Raw genomic sequence first — 27,364 nt, forward strand, 5'->3', positions numbered from 1 at the left:
ATCAGATTTCGGAGGTTTGGTTTGTGGACGGGAACAACGGTGTGAGAGTGCCACTCTGGTGGAACAGAACGTTCAGTCAGAGTGCCCATTTAACAAGGTCAACAGCAATCGGGCTGGTCGTGACTTGTGATGCCTCTGTAGCTTTCTCAGATGGCAGGCTGAAAAACGGCAAAGAGCTGTGGCAGGAACACTGCCTGCTGCTAATAGCAATCACAGTATCTGTAAAAATATGTGCAGTATCATCTAAAGCTATTTCAAAACACTACTGTAAAGAAATTGTGACTACTTGCTCTAAAGGGGACTTTGTTGAATTAAACTAGATTTGTTTAATCCCAAACAGCACCCTCTACTGTGGAGATGAAGGGGATGTTCCCATGACTCATCCTCCATTTTAGGGGCTTGTCTCATCTAGAGATATTTTCCCAGTCAAGAAACAAATTCTAAGAACTGCAAAATGAAATTGTAGAAATTGGCATGGTTTGTGTATAATACGAGTGCTTTTGCAGAGTAATGACACAAAATAAATATTTACTTTTACAAAGTATTTTTTATTTCTGCATAATGGAAGCCCCTCTCCTCACTCCATACAATGAAAACTAATTGGATCACAAGGGTACATATTAGTTTGCCCATTTTTTTCTTTACAATAATTATCATGATATCACATTATTTTTTTATTAGAAAAGATGTCTTTGCAAATATTTTTTCACCTACACGAAATAAAAAACAAAACAATATAAGCTCTTAAAACTGATGACTGTAACTGCATGCAAGCCTATGAGAATAACAAAAAGACTAGTCTGTGTTTTCTACCATAGACGCGGTCTCTTGACTAATGTCGCTATCAATATAGTTCACTAAAATCAAATTTGGGGTGGGGCGGGGGGGGGAAGGAGAGTTAATACAAGAGGGAAAAAAATATATACTTTTTTTTTCTCCAAGGTACAAAGACCCTTATGAATCATCCAAATGACTGGATAAGTTCTGCCCACCACGTGTGTCGAGTTGAAGAGAGGCTCTGTCTAAATTCTAAACTCTAATTCTGTTTAAAATAACAAAAACAAAAAAACTGTATTTTTTTTATTTCTTTATCACTCCAGTGTTTTTAAAGTCATATTAGAAATAAAAAAAAGGTCCTTGAAACACAAACAGAATCATGTTACTACAGTATGCAACTAAAAGAGGAGCTTAAGTTCATTTTTTGTCAAATTCAAATAATCATAATTAAAATATATATATAAAAAGTGGATTAAATACAGATTTGGCAACCCTGCCTTCCCTTGTTGCACTTGTGGATTACATGACGGGGTTGTCAGATCAGCTATAAATCAGCATGCAGGACCCAGAGGTAACAGTTGGCCCATAGTCGTTCTGTGGGTTGCCCAACAGTTCCATTGTGCCCTTCAAAATGCCAAGGTGCGGTGCAGCAGAGGCTGCTAAGCATTGACATGTTTCATCAAAAGTCTGTGACATGGTATAGAGCAAACTCCTAGACACATAAACCCACCACAAGCACTGAGGGCAAGGACTACGATGGAATCTTGTCTTAGGGGTGAGCACGCGTTAAGGCCGACTTCCCCAAAGAGAAAACACAATTTCAATGCTAGCGTTACTCCAACACCATCACTACTTAATAGGCAAATATGAAAAAGTTATGACCTCAAGGACGCCAAGTTACATCATTTCCACATACAGGACCCCATAGGTCTTAGATGCTCAAAGTAAAAGCGACTAGGGTTGCCCATCACACTGCCTGTCAAAAATGAAAAAATCCTTGTTACTATCCTTCTTAAGTCCTTTTTTCCAACAAATATCCATGACAGATAATATTGATACATTTATGGATGATAATATTAATTACAAAAACAACAGCAGCATAGCTACTCTATGATCCATGTGGTAACTGAAGCAATCAGGTGCCAGAAGGGTAGGCGAGGTTTCGTTACAACGGCGGCTTTGGAAAAAACGTTTGTCTGTTTGTAAAAGGCAGTGACTATCTCAAATATGATTTTAAGTGAAACGATAATTACACCATTAAATTCAAAGTAAAAATAACATACATTAAAAACAAACAAAACAAAATATATTGAAAAACATTAGCACATCCTAAGGCCACAAGATTGAATATGTCTTGTTATAGGCTGAGCACATTGATCTGTATACATGGTTAAGTGGTGGGACTTAGGAAAAGACGTCTTGTGCTGTCAAATGTCTGTAAAAAGCACGACAGGGCTGCGGTCACCCCAAAAAGGACAGCACAGGCTCACGTATGTGTTTCTCTGAAGTAGCGACAGGACTTCCAGATGTTGCTAATATTGTGCCATCGTTGACATACGCAGGCAAGCGTTTGTTTTTTTTTTGTTTTTGAAAAGTTCTTGCCCGTGAGTTGGCATCCTGGGGCATTTTCAGGGAGGTGGGAAAGTGGCCGGCTCTGCGAAGCCACACAGTGCGTGTGTGCGCCGTTTCCGTTGTCGCCAGCGCATCAGTGGTGCTGCAGACGAAAAAGGCGGCAACTAACCGCGAACAGGACCGTCTCTACCACTACTCCCACTGGCCACCCCTTTCACAAACATTACACAAAATATACAAGGGACGTGTGATCAGTCTTGGGTTCACACTATCAAGCTCCATCTCTGGAACTACGGTCGTCAAAAACTATTTACGGAACTAGGAAGTTGTACCATTCGTGGATATCCTTTTGAACTACGATGGGCATAACAACATCAATGCCTTTTTTTTCTCCTAGATAGGTTCTCTGTGTAAATCCAAGTATATATGTATGCATCCCTCTTCTTTTCCACGGTGTAACAACAAATAGAGTCCCACCTGAAATCCCTCTCAACTGCTCTAGTTCCCTTCCTTTAAAAAAAGTACCACCATAAATCATGACAGCAATTTCAAAATATTAAATGAAAGTAACATGACCTTTTAAAGGAACAAGAACCATGATTAAGTACAAAATAACCCATACAACAGATGAAGGAAGGAAACTAACCATATGTTTGAACCCCCCCCACCTCCTTCCCCAAAAACATCAACGACAACAACAAAGGTAAAAGGAAAAAAAAAAATCCCCTCTTTGTTAATTCCCCCCTCTTGACTGAAAGCTGCAGTATCAGTCTTGGCCACAGAGTGGTGCCACTGAGCTCATTGCTGGGGTGGCAACGGGTGAGTGTTGCCAGGACAGCAGGGTCTCCAAGGAGCCGATGGCGGTGCGAGGGGGGGGAAGAGGGGGGGAAGGGAATGTCAAACGGCGAGACGGCCCGGGGGCGGGTGCAGGGGGCTCCAGGCCGAGGTGGGGGGAGGAGGCTCCTGCGGGTAAGGGCGGGGCTCGCAGCAGGGCTGCGTCTCTACCTTAGCAACACCACGCCCCTGGCAGAGTCGCCTGTGCCTCAGCAAGCGGTCCGTCCGCGAGAAGTTCTGCAGAAGAGAGGGCAGGGGGAGGAGGAAGAGGAAGGAAGGGAGGCAGAGAGATGGGGGGGAGAGAGAGAGAGAGAGAGAGAGAGAGAGAGAGAGAGAGAGAGAGAGAAGAGAGGGAGGCAAAAGAAAATGCTTTCAGTAAGGAGTATGTGATTAGACCCTCAAAGCAAGAGTGGGTGCTTGACAGAGAGAGAGAGCAAGAGAGAGAGAGAGAGAGAGATAGAGAAAGAGGGAGAGAGAACCAGAATAACGTGGCGAGATCTGAGATGTGTGTGTGTTGAGGTGGTGCCGGTGTCATGGAGTGCTGGTGTGTGGGAGACAGAGAAAGACCAGCTGGGAAAGACACAGTTTAACTATGCACTGCCTCAACCAGCAACAACATTTGCCCATTTACAAAGCACAAAGAACACGGGCATCTGTATGTGATTGTGAGTGTGTTCTACTCTACAAGGTCTCTCTGAGTACAACCACATCTCTCTCATCATTTGTGCCATTTTATTACAGCGAGGTCCACCTTTACTGGGTCGTTTGGAGTAGGTCTCTGCCCTGCGTGTCCGACTCCATTAAAATCAGGTCTGTGAGCCCGTCCGTTCAATTACATTTTAACTAATGACCAGCAAACCTCAAAGGCAGTTGCGGATACATGCAAACATGTCGTTTGTGTCAGAATATTGCTGTTGCTGTGCAGGCAGTTCTGTTTCTGAGGCACGTGGGCAGAAGAGGACTCCTGATGAGAGAGGAGGAGGATGCGGAGGAGTGCTTGCTGTGATGGCTGCTATGTATGAGAACCAGCCGGCCTGGCTCAGAGAAACAGCAGCAGCAGAGGCGGCGGCAGCAGCAGCAGCAAGGCTGTTTGTCTGGCTCTGCACCAGATGACGTGGGCGGAGGAGATTCAGAAGGGCTTGGCACGATGTGCACTGGGAGAAGGCAACGAGGTGGTGTGCTTCGCTCTCTCCCTCTCTTTATCTGTATGTGTGTGTCATTGCCTTAAAGAGGCAGATGAAATGAGGCTTTTTGCATGTATGTGCATCTGCCTTGACTGTGGGCTATAATTTGAAGGCAGTTGCTTGGCGCTAACATGGCAGTAATGGCAGTGCTGTTCCTGATTCCTGCTGGCAACAGAAAACGCGTTCACTCTCTTGTGCTCATTTCAACCCTCTTGGGAGTAAAGTGTGTGTTAAAAAAATTCCTGGTTTTCAGAATGGAAGCTCCCAATAGATGATACATCTGAATAAGCATCATTTAGCTGTAGGTTGGTGTAATTGTACAACCTGGTAGTGTGTACATTTCTGTGCATGTGCATATTGTCTATGTTAGCATGTGTGCTACATGTGTGCATGTGTATTTTGTGTCTATGTTAGCATGCGCACTACATGTGTGCATGCACTCTTAAAATGAATGTGTTGTCCCTATCTAGACACAGAGATGTGTTAAAAAACAATTCAAGTTTTGTTGTTTTCAATGCAAGTTGTGTTATTTTCAACACATATTGTGTAACAAATAAAAAAGGAAACAACACAAACTGTGTTGTGCCTATCTGGACACAGAGATGTGTTAAAAACAATGCAAGTTGTGTTGCTTTCAACACATTTGTTTTAAGAGTGTGTGTATTTTGTGTCTATGTTAGCATGTGCACTACATGTGTGCATGTGTATTTTGTGTCTGTGTTAGCATGTGCGATACATGTGTGCATGTGTATTTTGTGTCTGTGTTAGCATGTGCGATACATGTGTGCATGTGTATTTTGTGTCTATGTTAGCATGTGCGCTACATGTGTGTGCACACCTGCTGGCAGCGTTCACACTGATATGGCTTCTCTCCGCTGTGCACACGCTTGTGCCGTTCCAGGTGGTAGCGCTGGATGAAACGCATGTCACACATGTCACAGGCAAATGGCTTCTCGCCTGAAGAGTGCAAGAGAACAAGTCAGTGCAGTCCCATGGCCTGAGAGCTCCTCCACGCACTCCCCTTCCTCCCACACACCAACACACAATATCATTCGTAGCCATGCACCAGCCTGACAGCGATCATCAAAGTATACCATCTTATCGACTAATGATCCCAGTCTTCTTAAGTCCTAACGGTTGTGAAATTAAAAAGAATTCCTGGTGATCCAATCTGTTAAAATTTAAGACCATCACAGTTTCTATGACAAAGATTAAAAAACGGTTTGAAATCTAATATTGAGATACGATCAAATTACTAATACAACATTCTTGGTCAACAAGCTTGATTTTTACTATGAATATGATGAATAGAATTAAAAAAAATGAATCGATTAACTGTTCTCAGTATTCCTTTGGCATGCATTTTTTGTCTTAAGCAATTAATTACTCTAAAAATAAAAACAACTTATGACATTTCTCTCTGGATCAATGACATGTCATTGTTATAAGATGAAAATATTTAGACAGCAATCTGTTTGTCTAACTTGTATGGCCTAAACTAAAAGACTGACAACCCAGGTAGTGCGGTATACTTTGATGTGTACTGAGGTAGGCTGCAAAGCTTACAACACAAATCAAGATCAAACAAGACCAAATGCCAAGACAAACCAGTTAGTACGACAACATTTAATAGAGCTATTCAGTGGTCATGCGACACGACCAAACAGCAGCTACTTATCTTGCAAGCCTTTATTTATTTATTTATGTTTTTTGTATATAAAGCATAAAAATCATTAGACTGTAACTTCAAAACAACTTTCAACATGGTTGTAGTCTTACACAACTATAGTTCCCATGTTGAACAAAATGCTAACAAACCACTGAAACTCAAAAGGTGAATCACTGAACATGATGATTCACTGAACAGCTCTGATGTTGCCATAAAATACTTTTATATTCATTGATAGCTTAATGGATATTTGGCCATTAACATGTTTTGTCTGAGAAAAACAAAATGGTGAAACAGGAAAAGTATTAAAAGAAAGTAAAAATAGTTCTCCAAAGGTGTTCCCTTTCCCATGGCTGTTTTGATAAGAAATGACTCACTGTTACTCTAATCCTCAGTTATGACGATGAGTCACCTTAGAAGGGAACCCTTTGGAGAAGTAGCTGTTTGAAAGATGACTAAAACAATTCATCTGAAGTCACACCCTGTCTGATGACATATCCCAAACTCGAGTTTGTTAGAGCTTTTTTTTTTTTTTTTGTTTAAATACATATTTTGCTTTGATCTTTTTGATCTCCAAATTTCAATAACCATTGCATGGTGGATTTGAGAGACTCAACAACGCCCACTGTATTTGGACTAAGATGTGGCACAGTCTAGACCTTCTTCATAAAGCCGACACATACCCGAGTGAGTGAGGCTGTGTCTCTCCAGTTGATAACGTTGGAAAAACCGCATGTCACACATGGAACAAGCGTAGGGCTTCACCCCTAAACGCACAGAGTACCAGTTTTAGTGAGCGTCTAGAAAAGGGGTAAAAGTATTCTCCTAGTCTCTTCATAAGATAGCACACCCAATTAAAATAGTTGTTGCATTTTTTCCTATTTTTCCTTCCGTTTACATGTACTTATGGGGCGCAATCAAATTGAATGTCAGGGGTTAGAAGTAAGGGCCTAGCCAATTTAGATGTTAGTAAGTTTGTGAAATTTACAGACTAAAATAAGGTTTCAGTTGTTTGCGTGTCAAGAGGTTTTCCCCGTCAATACATGAGTGAGTATCTTCAAAGCCCTTTCACAAGGATGTTGCCTAAGGCAATGGATCAATGCCAAAATTCAGTATGCATAAATAACTACTGAAAAAATGTCTTTTGGCATCCCTCACTTAATCAAGGTTACGGTTAGATAAAAGCAAGGAGACTGTTGTGAAATGCGTGACATTTGAAAGATGAGTCAAGATCCAACGCATGTTGCGCAGACACCATGGTACTCCTTTCAGCTCAGTTAACTACACTGAGCCCAATCTTCAGCAGACCTGTGCACTACAATCCTCCAATAACCAAACAAGAAGGACCCAATGGCTATTATACTCAAAACATCTTTGGCCATAGATCCACTCCCTGTGGGCATGCATGCTTATTGACCGAGATTTGATTTTTTTTATTATTATTTAAAATCACCGGCGCATGTGTGGCAAGAGTGGGTGGACACATACCCGTGTGTGTGAGGCTGTGTCGCTGCAGGTGGTAACGTTGGAAAAACCTCATGTCGCACATGGAGCAAGCATACGGCTTCACCCCTAAACGCACAGAGGACCAATATAAACATGCATCTCTCTTGGACTTTCCCTAATAAATATGTGACGTACAGAAAAAAAAAAAAAAAAAAAAAAAAAAAAAAAAAAAAAAAAAAAATCTGCAACTGCCTTATGACACCAACTATACCTAAAAGGATGCTATGGCCTTTTTGATCACCTTGCACATGATTTCGTAAGAGATCAGACATTATGTATACTAAAAACTTGGTGCCTTTTTGGTTAGCTATTCATTTTGTGTAGGTCTTTGCAAACCATGTCCTTTGCAATGTTACGGGGAATTACTGGAAAGCCTACTCTCCAAATAAAGGAAGGAGTTCAGGTCTTTCACATTTTAACACATGGTGCAGCATCCAGGATATCACCAAAGTAAAAAATAAATAAATAAATAAATAAATAAAGAGTGGTTTCCAGATGACTTTCAGACGGGCAGTAGACTTGGACATGGTGTGCAAGGGCCAGTGGGAGACATTTTGTGTACGAGTGCTTATACCCGTGTGGGTGAGGCTGTGTCTCTGCAGATGGTAACGTTGGAAAAACCTCATATCGCACATGGCACAAGCGTAGGGCTTCACCCCTAAACGCACAGAGCACCAGTGTAAGTAGATATAACATATTAAGCTTAATCGCTCATTCATTCAATCCCTGTATCATTCAATCATTGTTATAATATATTTATTTTTATTTTGTTTGTCAAAGACAAAGACTCCCTATCCAATCAACTGTTTATTTAATTCAAATCAATTCGTTCTTGATTTTGGTTGTTTTGTGCCACATTTAGTCCATATCGGGGTAGAAATCTTTTTTTTGCTGTTGTTGTTGAAGAATATTGTTTATCTTTGGTTTTAAAAGCTAACAGGTCGATACAAGAAAACAAAAACATGACTCCACACCTACCCCAGAACTGTCTGATAATCATATTGCTGTGCTTGCCCTAGGATGAATCGATTTGATAAACCTAAGTGGGCTAAGATTTAACACTCCATATCAATATGGAATTGACGGAGTTCCCAATTAAGCAAATCTAGCAGTAGAAATCATGCTTAGCTAGCTAGCGATATATTTTACTGCAAAGTTTAACCTAAAGAAATTTGGGATTTAGCTTACTCAAACTCGAATTTGATGCAGTCCTGGATGTTTCCTCAGTACATTTTATTTACCATGACTTGTAAAAATAAAAATGAAAAGCACAGAGAGTGATGTCCTACCCGTATGGGTGAGGCTGTGTCTCTGCAGTTGATAACGTTGGAAATACCTCATGTCACACATGGTACAAGCGTAGGGCTTCACCCCTAAACGCACAGAGTACCAGGGTAAGCAGTGTAACATCTTGCCAAGTCTACCTTGTTGATCCTCAGCCCTAGATATACGGTCATCCGCATAATATGCCTTTAACCAATGCCTTACACCTGATTGTGTTTAATTCCATGACTAACACCTGATTTTTCCCTTCCAGTGGCACCAGTTTCCTGCCAAAAATGATAAATATCTACAGTCTATAGGCCAGAAAACTAGATAACTATTCACACACTGCACTACCTTTATGAAAAAAATGCAGCAGTGGCAACATCGTTTGGAATAAATTTCAAGAATATAAATAATTTCTATGTTGGATGGTGCCACGCAGGATCTCGCCCCAAGAACTAAGAGTTAGCATCAGGAACAGGGTGTTTGACTTCTGAGAATTGTTTGTAGGGATAGAACAAGATTTAATTTTCTTTAGACAGGACAGCACTTTCCTAAAACTTTGCTGTGCTACCATCATTGTTAGGTGATTGTTTGAAATGATAGACAAACACAGATGATTGTAGCACAACAATGCTTATAAGGAGCACAGCCAATAATAAATTAGAATTAACTGTTCACCAAATCATAATTGCTAGAGCTCAATTTTTTAAGTTAAGGCCCAAACACTAGATTTGGCCATGTTTTCTATTGTTTTAATAAACAATGATCATACCTAAATAGTGAGAGTTGTCAGTTAGAATGGTACAGAGTAGAAAAGAAAACTCCTACCCGTGTGAGAGAGGCTGTGTTTCTGCAGCTGGTAACGTTGGAAAAACCGCTTGTCACACATGGAACAAGCGTATGGCTTCACCCCTAAACGCACAGAGCACCAATGTAAGCAAACATCTTCCTGCTTGTCTTTGTCAAATTAAATCAGATCATTTAAAATTAAAATAGCTTTCATGTTTGGCATGGTAAGTAGGGATTGCTGGTTGGTTGGCAATTTAGATATGCATAGGTTTAAATCTAAATGTAAAAACAAACAAAAAAAAGGTTATTACATTTGGAAAGTGGAAATATTTCAGGCTACAGGGAAAGTATACAAATAAATCTGCTGACATTAGCTCCTCAGGGTCACTTAGCCTGTTCTGACCTGACTGTGGATATTTGTGTCATTTCAGTGGCATGTCCTCTCTGATGAATATCAAACTGGTGAAAACTAGAGACTGTACATTTGTCATTTCCCTTATTAAGCACCTATCGACTATTGTGTTGATAACTGTGCATACTTCAATGGCAATCATTTCTCTCTGGTAAAGAAAGCTGCCAAATTGTATGAAAAATGAGGAAGTTGTCATAGAAAAATGCACAGCAATCAACACGTCAGTTTTTCCAGTGCTCATTGCATTAGCCCGACAACTATAGTAACAGTTAGCATCTCTAACAGAGTTGTTTGAGGATTTTTTTGTGGAATGTCCAAAAAACAACAAACAGTACATAAAATAAACAAACAAAAAACAAAGAGCAACTGGGTTAGCAGTAGGTTGTGGCAAGTTGTCTAACAAAGCCTAATAAAAGGTCAATTGATAAAGCTAAGCATTTTTGATGTTTTAAAATCCTATGACTAAACTCGTGCAAGGCCAGCGGTTTCATTCTATGATCACCTAAGAAACAGAGAAGACCTCATAGCACAGGGAGAGAACTCATACCCGTATGGGTGAGGCTGTGTCTCTGGAGGTGATGGCGTTGGAAAAACCTCATGTCACACATGGTACAAGCGTAGGGCTTCACCCCTAAACGCACAGAGCACTAGTGTAAGAAAACATCTTACCATCTTCCCTAAGTATTCTGTACCTTCAACTCTAAAGATTCTACATCATGTCTCGCCAACTTCTCTAACCCTTCCATCTCAAATAGTCTTGGTTATACAAGTGCTCTGCCACAAAATAGCTATTAAATTTTCCTCTACCCGATTTCCCCCCTTTGTGCCACATTGTAGGATTCAGTACTTGTAAGGCAATGTGACTGAACCTATAAAAGGTGATCTGGTGATATGACCTTCCCAGCACCATTGTCTATAGCTGCAGAGATGAAGAAGGTAATCTATCAAATATGCGTTCAAGACTAATCACTAATAAGTGCTGTACTGTTCTGTCGAATTAGAAATCTTTAAATAAAAAAAAATATATTGGCACATCATGTTTATTTTTTTTAGATAGAGAAAAATTATTGTCTCCTTTTTACTTTTGATTTTTTGGGATGTTGGGCTAAATGCAGTATTATTGCGTTATAAACCATTTTCACCAGAGTAAACACCATGAAACATCAATCCACATTTCCATTAACTTAAATGAGAGATTTTATATGAGTTTAGCCATGAATTACATCTAACGGAAGAGTTCTAAATATACCTATGTAACCTGTTTACTATCTGTCAACATGGTCATGCAAACTCGAGTTTGTTGCTTTCATCCTTGAAATTTGAAATATTTTCTTGCAAGAAGGTTTCAATGAGTGCGCTCATACCCGTGTGGGTGAGACTGTGTCTCTGCAGATGGTAACGTTGGAAAAACCTCATATCGCACATGGTACAAGCGTAGGGCTTCACCCCTAAACGCACAAAAACACCAATATATTAGCCTTTGTTCTCGATTTTACCCTGACAGTTAGTTACATTCTAAATATTGCTGTTGCTAACTTTGTGTTTGTTATACGTTATGATGATATGATGTGTGTGTGTGATTTTTTTTTTTTTTTTTTTTTTTTTTTGTCTGAAGACTAGATTCTGTCACTTAACTTCATATCTCTTAGCTAAAAATCTATGATTAAAAGAATGACTAGTTTTTAAATGTACGATATATGAAATCTGAACTAGGCTGAAAACAAAACAAGATTACGTACAAAACAAAGAAACTTGGAAAGACTACCTAGAAAATGGCAGTGTTTTAACTTTATAATGCAATGGAAGACATGGTTTGGTGATATTTCCCTAGGTAAGCTTTGTGAATATTGCAGGCTAGTTCTGAAAAACGGCTCTGCATGAATACATTCTTCTCAACTCAATACTAAGATATGTGAAAAGCAAGAATTTGATAATCTGAACTACCTGGCCAACATACAAACCAATTTCTTCACAGGCATGCTCAAATTACAATGGTCAATGACATTAAAAGTGAAGACAGGATTGTTTAGGGAGAAGGTGACAACAGTTTCAACAGCAGCGTCTGCTTAGCCAATCTTTCATTAGGGGGGTTAAAGTGAGAAGACACATACCAGTATGAGTGAGGCTGTGTCTCTGCAGATGGTAACGGTGAAAAAACCTCATGTCACACATGGTACAAGCGTACGGCTTCACCCCTAAACGCACAGAGTACCAATATGTCAGCTGTACACGTCTTCAACATCCCCTAAGATTAACAATTTTTGGAGCCCCAACACTTGTTAGTGCCACATAAAATAAACAATTACCCCCAATCATTGTACATGGAATTTCTTATAAAATGGCCTTTTGTCAAATTCCTTATATCCCTAGGTTAAAAACAGGCTTAAGTTCAAAGCAAGGACTGAAAGGCAAAATTGAATGGTGGACTAGCAAAAACTGGAAATGCAGAAAGCTATTCTAAACATGTACTCCTAGACCTCAAATATTTGTTTACTGGTATAACTGTGTGCCCTGTTCAATTAAAATAGTGTCTAAATCCTGTTTGAGTTGAAATCAAAACAAAAGTTTTCAAAGAGCCTCAAATTGATTTGGTCTAGTGGACAAACACGTAATTATGTGAAGGAAAAAACAATGCAAGTACACACGGCTATTAACCGACTTTAACAATGACATACCAATTTGTGCTATAAAACTTTCTTTTAGCCAGATGTGCATTCACTCTCTCTAATGTGTGTTCTCTACATGTTGGATACACTAATTACTACACTTTCTGATATCCTAACTTCAACAAAGTCCTCTTCCTCACACTGTGGTTACCTCATTGTTTGGCGATTTTACAGAAACCTACTTGATTCTGTGCATGCACAAAACTATTATGAAATCACTTACAAAATAAAAAATTAGCGCTACACTACAAAACTAATCGGTAAAAGACCAGTCTGTAACGAAGGTGAAAAAAGTTCAGCACCTTCTGCTAGCTTTTCGAGAGGGTTAAAATGAGTGTGCTCGTACCCGTATGGGTGAGGCTGTGTCTCTGGAGATGGTAACGTTGGAAAAACCTCATATCACACATGGTACAAGCGTAGGGCTTCACCCCTAAACGCAGAGCACCAAATTAATAAATGGTATTAGCTTTACTGATTTTGTCATTGTTGTCAAAGCCACTCTGCCTTCTTGCAATATTTTGTTGTAAGTTATAAAATCCAAACTCGAGTTTGCTGCAGTCATACAATTATGCTATATGTTGACAGAAAGTTGAATGTACTAGCTAACTAGAAAATACATGGACGAGGGAAATGTAAACCAAAACCAAGCATACTGTGAGATGACCTTGGTACAGAAAGTTGCAGAACTGCTTAATTCTGTGCATGCACATAACTTCTATGAAAAAATGTGAAAACGTAGCAATTAAACACTAAATTTAGTATTACAAGACAAAAGTGATCTGTGAAGATCAGACTATGCAACGGTGGCTGGACAAGTCCAGCAACCAATACAGGATGTTTTGAATGAGAAAGTTAAGATGAGTGTGCTCATACCCGTATGGGTGAGGCTGTGTCTCTGCAGTTGATAACGTTGGAAAAATCGCCTATCACACATGGTACAAGCGTAGGGCTTCACCCCTAAACGACCAAAGCACCAAAATAATAAAAGATATTTAACTTTACGGATTCATCATGTTGTCAATGCTAATGTGTTTTTCTCCAATACTTCAAGTTGCCGAATCCAAGATTAAACTTACAGCAGTTATGTAATTAGACTATATGTTGACTCAATAAGTTGATTGAACCAACTAGGCAGCCTCATGAATGAGGGACATGTCAACTAAAGTCTTCTTCTGGATACACTAAACAGACATTGTTTATACAAAAAAATAATAGAGCCTGCTGGATTCTGTGCATGCACAGAAATTCTATGGGAGAAGAAAACGTGGGGGAAAGAAATCAACATTAAAGAACGAAATTTAGTGATGAAATATTTAAGAGCTCTGTGAACATCAAACTTAAACAAGAAAAATCCAGCAACTTGTGCGGGATGTTTCGAATGGGAAGGTTAAGATGAGTGTGCTCGTACCCGTGTGGGTGAGGCTGTGTCTCTGCAGTTGGAAACGTCCGAAAAACCGCCTATCACATATGGTACAAGCGTAGGGCTTCACCCCTAAACGCACAAAGCACCAAATTAATGAATGATATTAGCTTTACTGATATATTTATCAGTGTTGTCAATGCCACAGTGTGCCTCATAATATTCTGCTTTAGGTTACCAAGTCCAAACTCTGGATTGATACAATCATACTACAGGTATTTAATACAATAAATGTACAGATAATATATTGAACCAATCTGTGAAGATCAGGTTGTATAACAGTGGTAAGAAATGTCCAGCAACTTATGCAGAATGTTTCGAGAGGGAGAGTTAAGATGAGTGTAATCGTACCCGTGTGGGTGAGGCTGTGTCTCTGCAGTTGGTAACGTCTGAAAAATCGCCTATCACACATGGTACAAGCGTAGGGCTTCACCCCTAAACGCACAAAGCACCAAATTAATGAATGATATTAGCTTTAATGATTTGTCAGTCTCCTCAATGCCACAGTGTGCCTTTTTATAATATTCTGTTTTGAGTCACCAATTCCAAACTCGAGTTTGATGCAGTCATACTACGGATTGACTCAACAAGCTACCAAAACAACTTCATCAATGAGTGAACTGTATATCAAAATCTTCTTTGGCGAAGATGACCTCCTACAAAGTATTTCTGAATTCCTGCTTGATTCTGTGCATGCACAAAAGTGCTATGGGAAAAATTCCGGAGACAACAAAAAAAAGTAATCAGTGCTTAACAATAACAAATGATCAAATATTAAACTGCACTGTGAAGATCAGATAGTGTTACAGTGGAAAGGAAAATCCAGCAACTTATGCAGGATGCTTCGAGTGAGAAAGTTAAGATGAGTGCAATCGTACCCGTGTGGGTGAGGCTGTGTCTCTGGAGATGGTAACGTTGGAAAAACCTCATATCACACATGGTACAAGCGTAGGGCTTCACCCCTAAACGCACAAAGCACCAAAATAATGAATTATATTAACTTTACTAATATGTCAGTGTTGTCAATGCCACAGTGTGCCTTGTTGTAACATTCTGTTTTGAGTTACCAAATCCAAACTCGAGTTTGCAGCAGTCATACTCTTACACTACATGTTGACCTAGCTAGCTACCTAAACACCTTTATTAATAAGGGAAATAATCAAAAGTGTCTCTGGTGTACAATGAGATGCCCTTGGCCCTTGCACAAAAGAAAGGCTACTTGATTCTGTGCAAGCACACAAATGTTATGAAAAGAACATTTTGTGGGGACAAATACAACCCCAAAACAGAAAAAGTTGGGACATTGTGTAAAATGCAAAAAAAAAAAAAAAAAAAAACAGAATGTCATGTCATATATATGTTGAAAATAAAAATTTGAATTATTTCATGGAAAGTAAATGTTAATTTTATATTTGATGCCAGCAACACGTTTCAAAAAAGTTGAGACGGGAGCATGTTTACCACTGTGCTGCTTCACCTCTTCATTTAACACAATTCTGTAAATGTTTATGAACTGAGGAGACCAGTTGCTAAAGTTTTGATAATGAAATGTTGTCCCATTACTCCCCGATATGGGATTACAGTCGCTCAACAGTATGGGGTTTTCTTAGTCGTGCTTTTCATTCCATTATGCACCTACTTTTTTGACAAATCTGGACTGCAAACAGGCCATCTTAGCAACTGGACTCTTCCTCTATGGAGAAATACTATTTAAATATGTGCAGAATTCATTTTGGCATTGTTTTCCTGAAATATTCAAGGTCGTCTCTGAAAAAGACATTGCCTGGATGGCAGTAAATGTTGCTCGAAACCTGTATACATCTTTCAGAATTGACTGTGCTTTGCCAAATGTGCAAGATGCCAATGCTGTAGGCACTAATGCTCCTCCACACCGTCATAGATGTTGGGTTTCGAACTGAGCACTAAAACAAGTTGGATAGGTTGGATACTTGGATAGGCCCTCTCCTCTTTAGCCCAGATGAGTCCATGATTTCCAAAAATAATGGCAAACTTTGATTGGTCTAACCACAGGACCTTTTTCCATGTTACCTCAGTCCATTTTAAACAAGCTCAGGCCCAGATAAGAGAGTGGTATTTTCTGTATCATCTCTCAATACAATTTTAGCTATTACATTTTGGCTGCAGTTTTTGAATTGAGTATCAAACTGGGCACATGGACAATGGTTATTAGAGGTTTTCCTGAGCCGATACAATGACAGGTCTGGAGACAGGTCTGGTGTTGATGCAATGCCATCTGAGGTCCAAAAGACCACGGCCATCCAATTTGTTTTTCAGCTATTTCCCCTGTTTGCAAAGATTTCTCTGGATTCTCTGAATGTTTTAATAATATTCTGTCCTGTAGATGATGAACTCCCTAAATACGTCACAATTTCATGTTAAGAAGAATTAAAATGACATTGTTTCATCATTTGTACACACAGGTTTACACAGAGTGATGAATACCCCTACATCTTTACTTCTAAGAGACCCTGCCTCTCCGGGATGCTCTTTTTCATACCCAATCGTGTTGCCAGTTACCCTAATTAGTTGTGAAACATTCTTCCTTTTGTTTTCTTTATCATTACACAACTTTTCCAGCATTTTGTTACCCCCGTCCCAACTTTTTTTGAAACGTGTTGCTGGTATCAAATTCAAAATGAACATATATTCTCCATGAAATAGTCAAATTTGTCATTTTCAACATTTGATATGTTGTCCGTGTCCTTTTTGCAACTACATATGAGTTTAAGAGATTTGCAGATTATTACATTCTGTTTTTATTCACATTTTACACAACGTCCCAACTTTTTTCTGTTTTGGGGTTCATATCAGTATTCTAAAAAATTATTTCATATTAAGCTGGTCTGTGAAATTCAGACAGTGTAACAGTGGCAAGAAAAGTCCAGCAACTTGTGCAAGATGTTTCGAGTGGGAGGGTTATGGGTGAGTGTAATCGTACCCGTGTGGGTGAGGCTGTGTCTCTGCAGTTGGTAACGTCCAAAAAACCGCCTATCACACATGGTACAAGCGTAGGGCTTCACCCCTAAACGCACAAAGCACCAAATTAATAAATTATACTAACTTAACTGATCTGTCAGTCTAGTCAATGCCACAGAGTGTCTTCTGATAACATTTTCTCATAAGTTGCCAAATCCAAATTTGATTGAGGCAGTCATACTAAGGGTTGCCTTAACTAGTTAACTAAGCAACTTCATCATTGAGGGAAACGTTAAGCAAAGTCTTCCCGGCAAACAGCAAGATGGTCTAGTACACAGAATTTAAGATACCCTGTCTTATTCTGAACATGCACAAAAATGCTATAGAAAAAACAGGAGACAAAAAATATGTGTTAAACACAATTTAGAGATGAAGGTAAACTGGTCTGTGAAGATCAGACTTTAACAGTGGTGACAAACGTCTATGAACTTATACAGAATGTTACGAGTTGGAGGGTAAAGATGAGTGTAATCGTACCCGTGTGGGTGAGGCTGTGTCTCTGCAGTTGGTAACGTCGGAAAAATCGCCTATCACACATGGTACAAGCGTAGGGCTTCACCCCTAAACGCACAGAGCACCAAATTAATCAATTATATTAAATTTTCTGATATGTCAGTGTCGTTAATGCCACAGTGTGCGTACTTATAATATTCAGTTTTGAACTACCAAAAGCCAAACTCGAGTTTGATGCAGTCATACTCAAGGTTAACTCAAGCCATCTAAGCAATTTCATGACTGAAGTGTCAATCGAAATAATCTTCGACGGTTGGTCAGATGACCTTTTACCAAAAATTCAAGAAAGCCTACTTAATTCTGTGCATGCACAAAAATTGCTATGAAAAAGACAGTTGGGACATTAAAAAAAATCAGTTTAAAAATAAATTTAGAAATGAAAACTGGTTTCTGAAGATCAGGCTGTGCAAGAGTGGTAGCAGAGGTCCAGCATCTTGTGCAGGATGTCTCGAATGAGAAGGTTAAGATGAGTGTGCTCATACCCGTGTGGGTGAGGCTGTGTCTCTGGAGATGGTAACGTTGGAAAAACCTCATATCGCACATGGTACAAGCGTAGGGCTTCACCCCTAAACGCACAAAGCACCAAAATAATGAATGATATTAGCTTTACTGATTCATCAGTGATGTCAAAGCCATAATGTGTTTTCTACTTAAATAATCCATTTTGAATAACCAAATCCAAACTTCGAGTTTGCTGCAGTCATACTCAAAGGTTAACTCAAGCCATCTACTGGTCTGTGAAATTCAGACAGTGTAACAGTGGCAAGAAAAGTCCAGCAACTTGTGCAAGATGTTTCGAAAGGGAGGGTTATGGGTGAGTGTAATCGCACTGCAGGGGTGAGGCTGTGTTCTGCAGTTGGTAACGTCCAAAAAACCGCCTATCACACATGGTACAAGCGTAGGGCTTCACCCCTAAACGCACAAAGCACCAAATTAATAAATTATACTAACTTAACTGATCTGTCAGTCTAGTCAATGCCACAGAGTGTCTTCTGATAACATTTTCTCATAAGTTGCCAAATCCAAATTTGATTGAGGCAGTCATACTAAGGGTTGCCTTAACTAGTTAACTAAGCAACTTCATCATTGAGGGAAACGTTAAGCAAAGTCTTCCCGGCAAACAGCAAGATGGTCTAGTACACAGAATTTAAGATACCCTGTCTTATTCTGAACATGCACAAAAATGCTATAGAAAAAACAGGAGACAAAAAATATGTGTTAAACACAATTTAGAGATGAAGGTAAACTGGTCTGTGAAGATCAGACTTTAACAGTGGTGACAAACGTCTATGAACTTATACAGAATGTTACGAGTTGGAGGGTAAAGATGAGTGTAATCGCATCTGCGCAGGGGTGAGGCTGTGTCTCTGCAGTTGGTAACGCCGAAAAAATCGCCATCACACATGGTACAAGCCGTAGGGCTTCACCCCTAAAAACGCATTGAGCACCAAATTAATCAATTATATTAAATTTTCTGATATGTCAGTGTCGTTAATGCCACAGTGTGCGTACTTATAATATTCAGTTTTGAACTACCAAAAGCCAAACTCGAGTTTGATGCAGTCATACTCAAGGTTAACTCAAGCCATCTAAGCAATTTCATGACTGAAGTGTCAATCGAAATAATCTTCGACGGTTGGTCAGATGACCTTTTACCAAAAATTCAAGAAAGCCTACTTAATTCTGTGCATGCACAAAAATTGCTATGAAAAAGACAGTTGGGACATTAAAAAAAATCAGTTTAAAAATAAATTTAGAAATGAAAACTGGTTTCTGAAGATCAGGCTGTGCAAGAGTGGTAGCAGAGGTCCAGCATCTTGTGCAGGATGTCTCGAATGAGAAGGTTAAGATGAGTGTGCTCATACCCGTGTGGGTGAGGCTGTGTCTCTGGAGATGGTAACGTTGGAAAAACCTCATATCGCACATGGTACAAGCGTAGGGCTTCACCCCTAAACGCACAAAGCACCAAAATAATGAATGATATTAGCTTTACTGATTCATCAGTGATGTCAAAGCCATAATGTGTTTTCTACTTAAATAATCCATTTTGAATAACCAAATCCAAACTCGAGTTTGCTGCAGTCATACAATTTAAGCTAAGTGTTGACTGTCAAGGCAGTGTTGCCACTTCGTCACAATGCCCAATAAAAGAAAAACCATGACAAAGAACCACTTTATGGTAACTTTGTGGGGAAAACTCCCCAAAAAATTAAAATCAGGGAAAAAATACTGGCAACTGCTTGCCAAAATGCTTTACTGCAGATCTAGATGCAGCACTGCCTTATATAACTGCAACTTCACACATTTTTGGTGCAAATCGAGAAAAAAGTCCGAAGTGGGCAACAGAGCTCTGGTGTGGCGTCTGAGTGGGCTGTTTGTTTGCAGCAATGCGTGGGGTAAGACTGACGGACTCATACCCGTGTGAGTGAGGCTGTGTCTCTGCAGGTGGTAACGTTGGAAAAACCGCCTGTCACACATGGAACAAGCGTAGGGCTTCACCCCTAAACGCACAGAGCATCAACACATTAGCTAGCAGCATGGGTCAGCGAAAGAAAAAAAAAAAAAAACAAAGACAGTATTTAAAAATGCACTGCGATTAAACACCCACATCTATAGAAAGGGTGCATTTTTGCAGTTTCCAATGGCGCCTTGAAAGTCACATGCCATGGGATGAGTATTGTGAGTGGGGAAGCAGAAGCAAGAGACACTCAAAGTGAAGTTATACTCTGCAAGATGTTGGCTTGCGATGAGATTTTAGACCAGCCTAAATTCTGGTGGCAGCCAAAGAAAAATCCTACATTTTGCTGCAAGTTAAAGGGTTTTGTAATGGGACTATTTTAGTGCACATACAAGTGAGCAGCAAGTGCGAGTTGATGCCATGCTGGATACGTCTAACCTGGCAATTAGCTAACCACAAAGCTTCAGGATTAGAGGAGAAAGCACAGAAAAGCAGCAACTTGCCAGAACGGTCATTCTGCAAAAGCAAAAAAAAAAAGAATGGAAGTAGGAAGGAAGGACAAAATGTCACTTGACTACATTCAATCAGCGGGTGACTGAACGAACACAAAAAGTACAAAATGTGGGGGAGGAAGATATGGAAGGGCTTGATAGAAGCATAGCATCTGTGCAGCCGGTTGCATCAGTGCAAGGGGGTAAGGCAAGAGGGCTCCATACCCGTATGGATGAGGCTGTGTCTCTGAAGGTGGTAACGTTGGAAAAACCGCATGTCACACATGGTGCAAGCATACGGTTTCACCCCTAAACGCACAGAGCAAAAAATATTAGCTACAGGGTCTTTTCCAACTGATCAGTTATTTCTGATAATTTCTGTTTTAACTTTAACTGGCCATTTGCTATAAAGCAGTGACTGCTTCTGTGGAGCTAAATGGCAAAACTGTATAGCTTAATCACTACTGTACATCCACTACCAGTCTAGTCTAGACAGTCTAGGGACCATCTAGTCCCTTGCAAATGCTAAAATTCAGAGTTTTATTTAAGAACAAGTTAGGCTGAAAGACACCTGGCCTTTTCATCCAACTGGGATTTTCCCTCTGTGTAGACACTCACTGTTTTTGGTCTTGTTGCAGGCAGCTAAGTCATTACAGCTGGGTACTATCTACTATCAAAACTGAAATAAGTTATCTAAACGGATGCAAAATAAAATAAATAAAAATAATAAAATAAAGACACATCATCCAAAAGTCTCCCTCTAAATAGTTCACTATAATACTGCTTGAGTCTGATCAGAATAAGAGCACTTTCTGGCACCTAAATCCACCTAGATTTCAACTGATGTTTCAACTAAAAAGGCTGAATTCAATATACTAATTTTTTATTTTCAAATATCAAGCACTGCTTTAACGCCATTCAGCATACAAGACTAACTGATAAGGAAAACAGCCAACATTTTCTGTTGCCAGTGTTTGTGGCTAAACAGTTAGGGTCCAGTAAAACCCTTACTAAATAATGCTCTTCATAAGAGCCATTTTAAGGGAGGACACATACCCGTATGTTTGAGGTTGTGTCTCTCCAAGTGGTAACGTTGGAAAAACCGCATGTCACACATGGAACAAGCGTAGGGCTTCACCCCTAAACGCACAGAGTACCAGTTTTAGTGAGCGTCTACACAGAGAAGAAACAAGTATAGAATGCAGAGTAAAAGCCGAATGTCGGTTCACTTGCAGGCTGAGGTTAAATGCACTACAGCAGTATGTGTTGAGTCAGAGGTCAGTCAAAAGTTAATGTGAGTATGATAATGGCGCAAATGGACCAAAGTTATATTCCGCAAGACAGCACAGAGGTGTTGTTAAAAACGTTTTGGGGGGGAAAAGTGTAAAAGAGTGGTTTAGCTAGACTAAGAGTAGAATTACAGATGCAGTACATCTCTTAGTTCTCATCAACTAAGAGATAAATGAGGTCTTCCTTTAACAAACAAAAAGAAAAAGCTAAATTATTGACCAATTGAAAGGATATTAAGTTAAGGTCCTTGAGGAAACAAATAATGTTAAAAAGCAAGTCATCTTACAGAGTATAACTTTCTATAAAATGTATTATTCCGAATTTCATAAGCAATTTACAGCCATGTTTGTGATCTCCAAAAACTAGTTTACCCATCATAAAAATGCCAAATTGCCTATTTGTTTTGCTCTGAAGACATTATGTAATACTATTTCTTTCCAGCATATCCCATTTTTGTTTGAACACTAATATAAATGTATTTTGTATTTATTTTAATCACAAATTTTGTTTGTTTTTACACAGGCAAATTACTGCCAATATTAAACATCAACATGAAATCATTACATTACTGAACTAAGCAGCGTTCAAAGAATCTGTTACTAAGTGAAGCATCTTTAAATGTTGTGATCGTAAGTTGCACAACTGGCGAGCGGAGGCGTACCCGTGTGAGTGAGACTGTGTCTCTCCAGATGGTAACGCTGAATGAACCTCATGTCACATATGGCACAAGCAAACGGCTTCTCTCCTAAGATGAGAAGAACCCAATTTAGTTCAAATTCTTAAATAAGAGCAGAAGCAGCAGAAGCTAATTGTGTGAAGGTGTACGAGAGTTTTCTGTGTGTGTGTTTTTCTGAATTTGTCTGGTTTAAGAGTGTCATACACGGTCTGTACATATAACACCTATGTACAGACATACCAGTGTGGATGAGAATGTGTCTCTTCAGGTGGTAGCCACTCCTGAAGGCTCCATAACAGTGGTCACAGATGAAGTTCTTCTGCACTTTTGACAGTGGACAATTCCCATTCTCGTCCACAACCACCACCTGAATACATATGGACACAACAGAACCATGAGCCAAAACACACAACACACAAATAATACTGATAACAAGCATTCAAACATCAATACAAAAAGGAACTGGTCTTTTTACAGCCCCTGTTTGTGTGGTAGCGTAGCTTGCATATTTTGGAACATTTACACAAAATAAAAATAAATATATTTCATTTCCTGTGGCACATTCTCTCTATGTATCAATGTACTTTAACTACAACGGCAAGTCTATGAAGTTATTGTAGCAAATAAAGGCATGCAAAACTGGGCATGCCCTTAGAAATAAGGAAAAAAGCTAGTGATCCTTGGGTATTCCAATAGCCAAATTATATTAATGGTGCTTTCTGTGTTTATTCTTTCAGTTAATGCCAGCACTGGCCTCTCAACAACTTTTGACAATTAAATAGTGATAGATTTTCAGAGCCTTGGTTGTTTATATGAATATTTAAAGAAATAATGTAAAATATGGATACAGTGAATCCCTGGCCTCAGCAGGGTGCCAGTTTTATAATCGGCTAATGTGCCAAGAATGCATTTACACAGCCTGTGGGATGACATTAGGTCAAAAAATGGCACCTGAAATGATTAATTAATTAAACTAAGATAATTAACACTGTTTTGTCTCTGCTTCCATTAAAGACACATAAATGCTCCTAAACTTAAATACACCTAATAACTACATTTTAATGTACTTTTCTTTATATTTAGCTGCATGGCAAAGGGAAATGATATTATAGATTAAAGTGTTTGTGTGTTCACAAAAGATAGAAAATATAGGCTATATCAAAGATGGGTGAAGTTTTAAAATGTGTTGTCTTTAAAAAAGACACACAATTGCAGAGCAAAAGACAAACATTTGGTTAACTTAAAGACTTGGCTCTGCCAGCACTGCATTCGGGTGCTCCTCCTCGAACACACAATAACAGTTATTGTGCTTCCGTCCCTCCCCTCCCTTTCCTTTTCAAAGAGCCCCACCCCCTCCCCCACTGCTCCCGAACTACCACCTCCCCCCACTCACACAGGGACACACAGAGTCTGGAAAGAAGGCATGGTGGGGCACACGCGCATACACTCACACACACACCGTAAAAAAAAAAAAACACACCCAAACAGGCACTTAAATGACCAAATACTCTCACACACACCAACTATGGATTCTTACACTAGAGACGCGCACACACACAACCACAAAGAATGTTATTCTCTCTGCTGGTCAAATAGAGAAAAACACTGACCTTCCCTCCCCTCCCCTCCTGCTCCCTCACTTTACAGGGTGTTCCCGACTTCCTGTTCTTCTTTTTCAGCTGCATGTCCTCATTGGCTCTCATTTCCTTCTCATCCAACAGACGGGGAGCAGAGAACTCTCCCTCTTTCCGGAGGAGCTGTGAGGCATTCGAACACGAACACACACGAACACACACACACACACCCTTATGGATTGTCTGTTGCCCACTAGCAGTTGTACATTTAAGAACTATAATGTAGTTGAAGGTTCTGTCTCTCTATGAACAGAGAATAATAAAGCTAAAATAGCACACGAACATGACTGCAGCATAAACAATGAGCATTCTTTCTAAATGAGAATAAACTTTTATACGAATAAACATTTCTTTTCTAAAACTATGGTTCCCCACCATCACATGAAAGTAAGTGTACAAAATAAAATCCTCCTTTACTAAGTGTGTTTTTGAATAAATTTAAAAAAGGTCAGTTAATATTCTGGTCAGTTAAGATTCTGATTTCAAGTGAAGTCAGACATACTAGCGTTATCTCTAAATCCCTCACAAACAATTTTAACGGAGACCACTATGTTTCAATAGCACTGAAATTAGCATATTTGGGATGCCTAGACCAACACTGCAACTTCTGCCTGCCTCTCCATGTGAGCAACCTCGTCAGACTTTAAACATTAAAGCCCAGAGTTTTCCTAACCAGTGGTGGACAGTTCATTCCAGATGGCAGAACCATGGGACCCTGAGGTCCACGGTCCTGAATGTCCCTCTGTCCTGGACCGGGATGGCCAGGGGCAGGTCCCAATGGTGCCATCATCTTCTTGGGACCAGCCATGGAACTAGCCTGCATAAGAGCCATGCTGGAGAGAACTGCTTCACAGCCGAGCAACCCCGCCTAGGAGGAGTCACACAGGGGGAAGAATTCAGCCAAGACAACCCTGACCATCAGGTGAGCCATTGAGATGAGGATACTAGAAATTTACTCAATGAAATGTGCAGATTTTTAGGTGGTTTAAAGTAATTAACATTAAGAAAAAGAGAAATAGGGATTTTTAGTCAAATAAAATATTGGTTCAAAATGCATTAAGTGTGGCAAATATTTTGCTAATGCAGCACATATAAAAAAGTATGATGTATAATGAAAGTATTTTGGTGCGTCACTGTAATTCATTTACATAGTTTGTGGACAGTTGAGGACAGACCCATTTCATATGGTCACGGACTGAGCTGCTAGGCAGATGAGACATCGCAGTGGGAACCGGGTGCGAGAGGGTGGGGAAAGGGGTGGGGACAAGGTGGTTGAAGGAGCCGTCACTCAGGATGGACTGTTTGTCAAATGGCCACACCCACTTCAATCATCTGGTACCAAAATCCTGTAAAATCCTGAGTGTTAGTTAGTGATGGCAGAGACAAGTATGGGACACCACTGGTGTTAACAGTACTGGTTGGACTTCCACTTTTTAGAACAGTTTTTCGTGTACTTCCCCCAAATGTAACCCAATTCTCTCTGCATCTTAAAAAGGCAATTATAATTTTGATCACTAAGTGATCAAAATTATTTACAGAAAATGGGCCAGAAACATACTCAGAAACAAGAACAGCCACTGGCAGAGTGTAGCAGCCTTATCTCAATGACCTCGGGTTATTCTTTGATAAGCAAGAAAACATTTCATCTTCAACTACAAAGATAAATAATACGTTAACAATTCGTCAAAGTTACAAGGCCATCAAACCTGTAAAAATGATAACATTGCTTTTTCACCATGAAGGAAATTAACACTGTTGAATTCTCCGAATTTTCTTTTCACGTAACGTTAGGCTAATGTTAGTCCATGGGAAAATCACCAAGGTCTAATTCATGCAAAAGGCCTTCTGTTCACATTACGATAACTACACCCAAAGGCTTTACCTTGTTATTCGTTTTCATAAAGACATAAATTGCCTGAAATGTGAATGCATACATACGATCTCTCGTAATTCAAGTATTACACAGTAAATTCCTTGTTTTTCTTCGGATGTGTACAGACCGTAATTTTCCTATTGGGAAGGGCAGACAGCTAACATTAGCTAGCCAAGTTGACTAGCTATCATAGCTAACTTGCTGACAGGCCATTAGCCGACTAGCTCGTAGATAATTTCGCTTGATTAAAAAAAATATCGATAACACACTCCTAAAAACGCCTAGAAAACAAAGAAAAAGAAACGTTTGAGAGATTACCAACCTCAGATGTGCCTATGTATTTATACTAATATCCTAATCGATCTAAAGTTGTCTATCGTTACTCCGTCATTGTGAAGGAAACCTGCATTCAATGAAGAGGAGTATCAGCTAGCGAACGTTAGCATTTCCAACGTCAAAAGGCTAGCGTTTCCACGTAGGGGAGCTGGTTAGCTAGATGTACAACCAATGCTAGCTAGCCACCCTTGCTCCCACGCATAAATCACACATCCATATCGGCTCCAAATTACAATCTATTTTAGTGTCAGATCATGCAGCATTTTTTTAAATAACCAAAACTGGGGAAGATCAACACAAATCCACGATCAATGACCAAAAATGACCGTGTAACCATTAACGCTGTGCAATTGAAATAACGTAGATCTCTCGATAAAGACGCTCGCTGCGTACACCCCCTCCCCTTGTCTACGAGTCGTGGGGGATCGGGTCTTTTCTAAAATGCACTTCGCATCAATTTAATCAGAATGTGAGTGCATCTTTCATATTTCAAATATTATGCAATTTAAGAAGAACAGAAAAAGACTCGATGGTCTTACCTTTGTTGTAAAACCGTTGTATTTTTTTACGCCGTCGCCCGAGATCCAGCCTTTCTCAGTTTACAAACACAGGAAACGCCACCGGAAGTGCTCCCCGGGGAGGGCGCTGCCACGTGACTTGAGTAAAGCGAGCCATGTACGACTGCCATGTTGGTGAATGTGGAAATTCGACACCGTGTAGACTACTCCATTTTGGTTGGGACATAGACTTGTAAGTTATGATACTAATCAAGGAGCATATGCGCTTACTCTCTTACTTGTGTACGGATTACGAGTTTACAACATCAGAACAAATAATATATTGTAAGCGTATTTGCCACCACTGAAAGAGCTGTAGCTTTTGTTTTAAATCGTTTTCAAATGGGGTAAATTACCTGGTATGATAGATAGATAGATACTTTATTGATCCCCAAGGGGAAATTCAAGGTCTCAGTAGCATACAGACATCACACACACATT

The 27,364-nt window shown here is 39.7% G+C and overlaps 1 protein-coding gene across 50 annotated transcripts; it reads right to left on the reverse strand.

Annotated features, from left to right (window-relative positions):
- Positions 1–527: 527 nt before the first annotated feature.
- On the reverse strand, positions 528–27,019 carry znf740a (zinc finger protein 740a). 50 transcript variants are annotated; one of them, XM_048255048.1, is made up of 29 exons: positions 26,906–27,019; positions 25,306–25,503; positions 24,831–25,025; positions 24,134–24,280; positions 22,764–22,890; positions 22,509–22,592; positions 21,614–21,697; positions 20,783–20,866; positions 20,026–20,109; positions 19,474–19,557; positions 18,462–18,520; positions 18,091–18,115; positions 17,573–17,656; positions 17,058–17,141; positions 14,977–15,060; positions 14,450–14,533; positions 14,087–14,170; positions 13,552–13,635; positions 13,025–13,108; positions 12,124–12,207; positions 11,377–11,460; positions 10,560–10,643; positions 9,640–9,723; positions 8,832–8,915; positions 8,117–8,200; positions 7,525–7,608; positions 6,720–6,803; positions 5,206–5,324; positions 528–3,420 (listed from the first exon to the last, which is right to left on the reverse strand). In XM_048255048.1, the coding sequence occupies exons 2-29, from the start codon at positions 25,375–25,377 to the stop codon at positions 3,247–3,249; spliced, it is 2,598 nt and encodes an 865-aa protein (XP_048111005.1). In that variant the 5' UTR covers positions 25,378–25,503; positions 26,906–27,019; the 3' UTR covers positions 528–3,246. The 50 variants fall into 50 exon arrangements, with proteins under 50 accessions (XP_048111005.1, XP_048111006.1, XP_048111016.1 ...); XM_048255049.1 differs by lacking the exon at positions 18,462–18,520 and having other exon boundaries at positions 18,091–18,174; positions 25,333–25,503; XM_048255059.1 differs by lacking the exon at positions 19,474–19,557.
- Positions 27,020–27,364: the final 345 nt, after the last annotated feature.

The sequence above is a fragment of the Alosa alosa genome, chromosome 10, assembly GCF_017589495.1.
Source record: "Alosa alosa isolate M-15738 ecotype Scorff River chromosome 10, AALO_Geno_1.1, whole genome shotgun sequence".
NCBI lineage: Eukaryota > Metazoa > Chordata > Actinopteri > Clupeiformes > Clupeidae > Alosa > Alosa alosa.

Coding starts and splice junctions, on each gene's coding strand:
- znf740a (XM_048255047.1), bottom strand. CDS start 25,377: ATGTCTCATCTGCCTAGCAGCTCAGTCCGTGACCATATGAAATGGGTC. Junction 20,110..20,782: donor ACACAGCCTCATCCATACGG/GTATGGAGCCCT, acceptor CTGTGCGTTTAG/GGGTGAAGCCCTACGCTTGT. Junction 18,175..19,473: donor ACACAGCCTCACCCACACGG/GTATGAGCACAC, acceptor TTGTGCGTTTAG/GGGTGAAGCCCTACGCTTGT.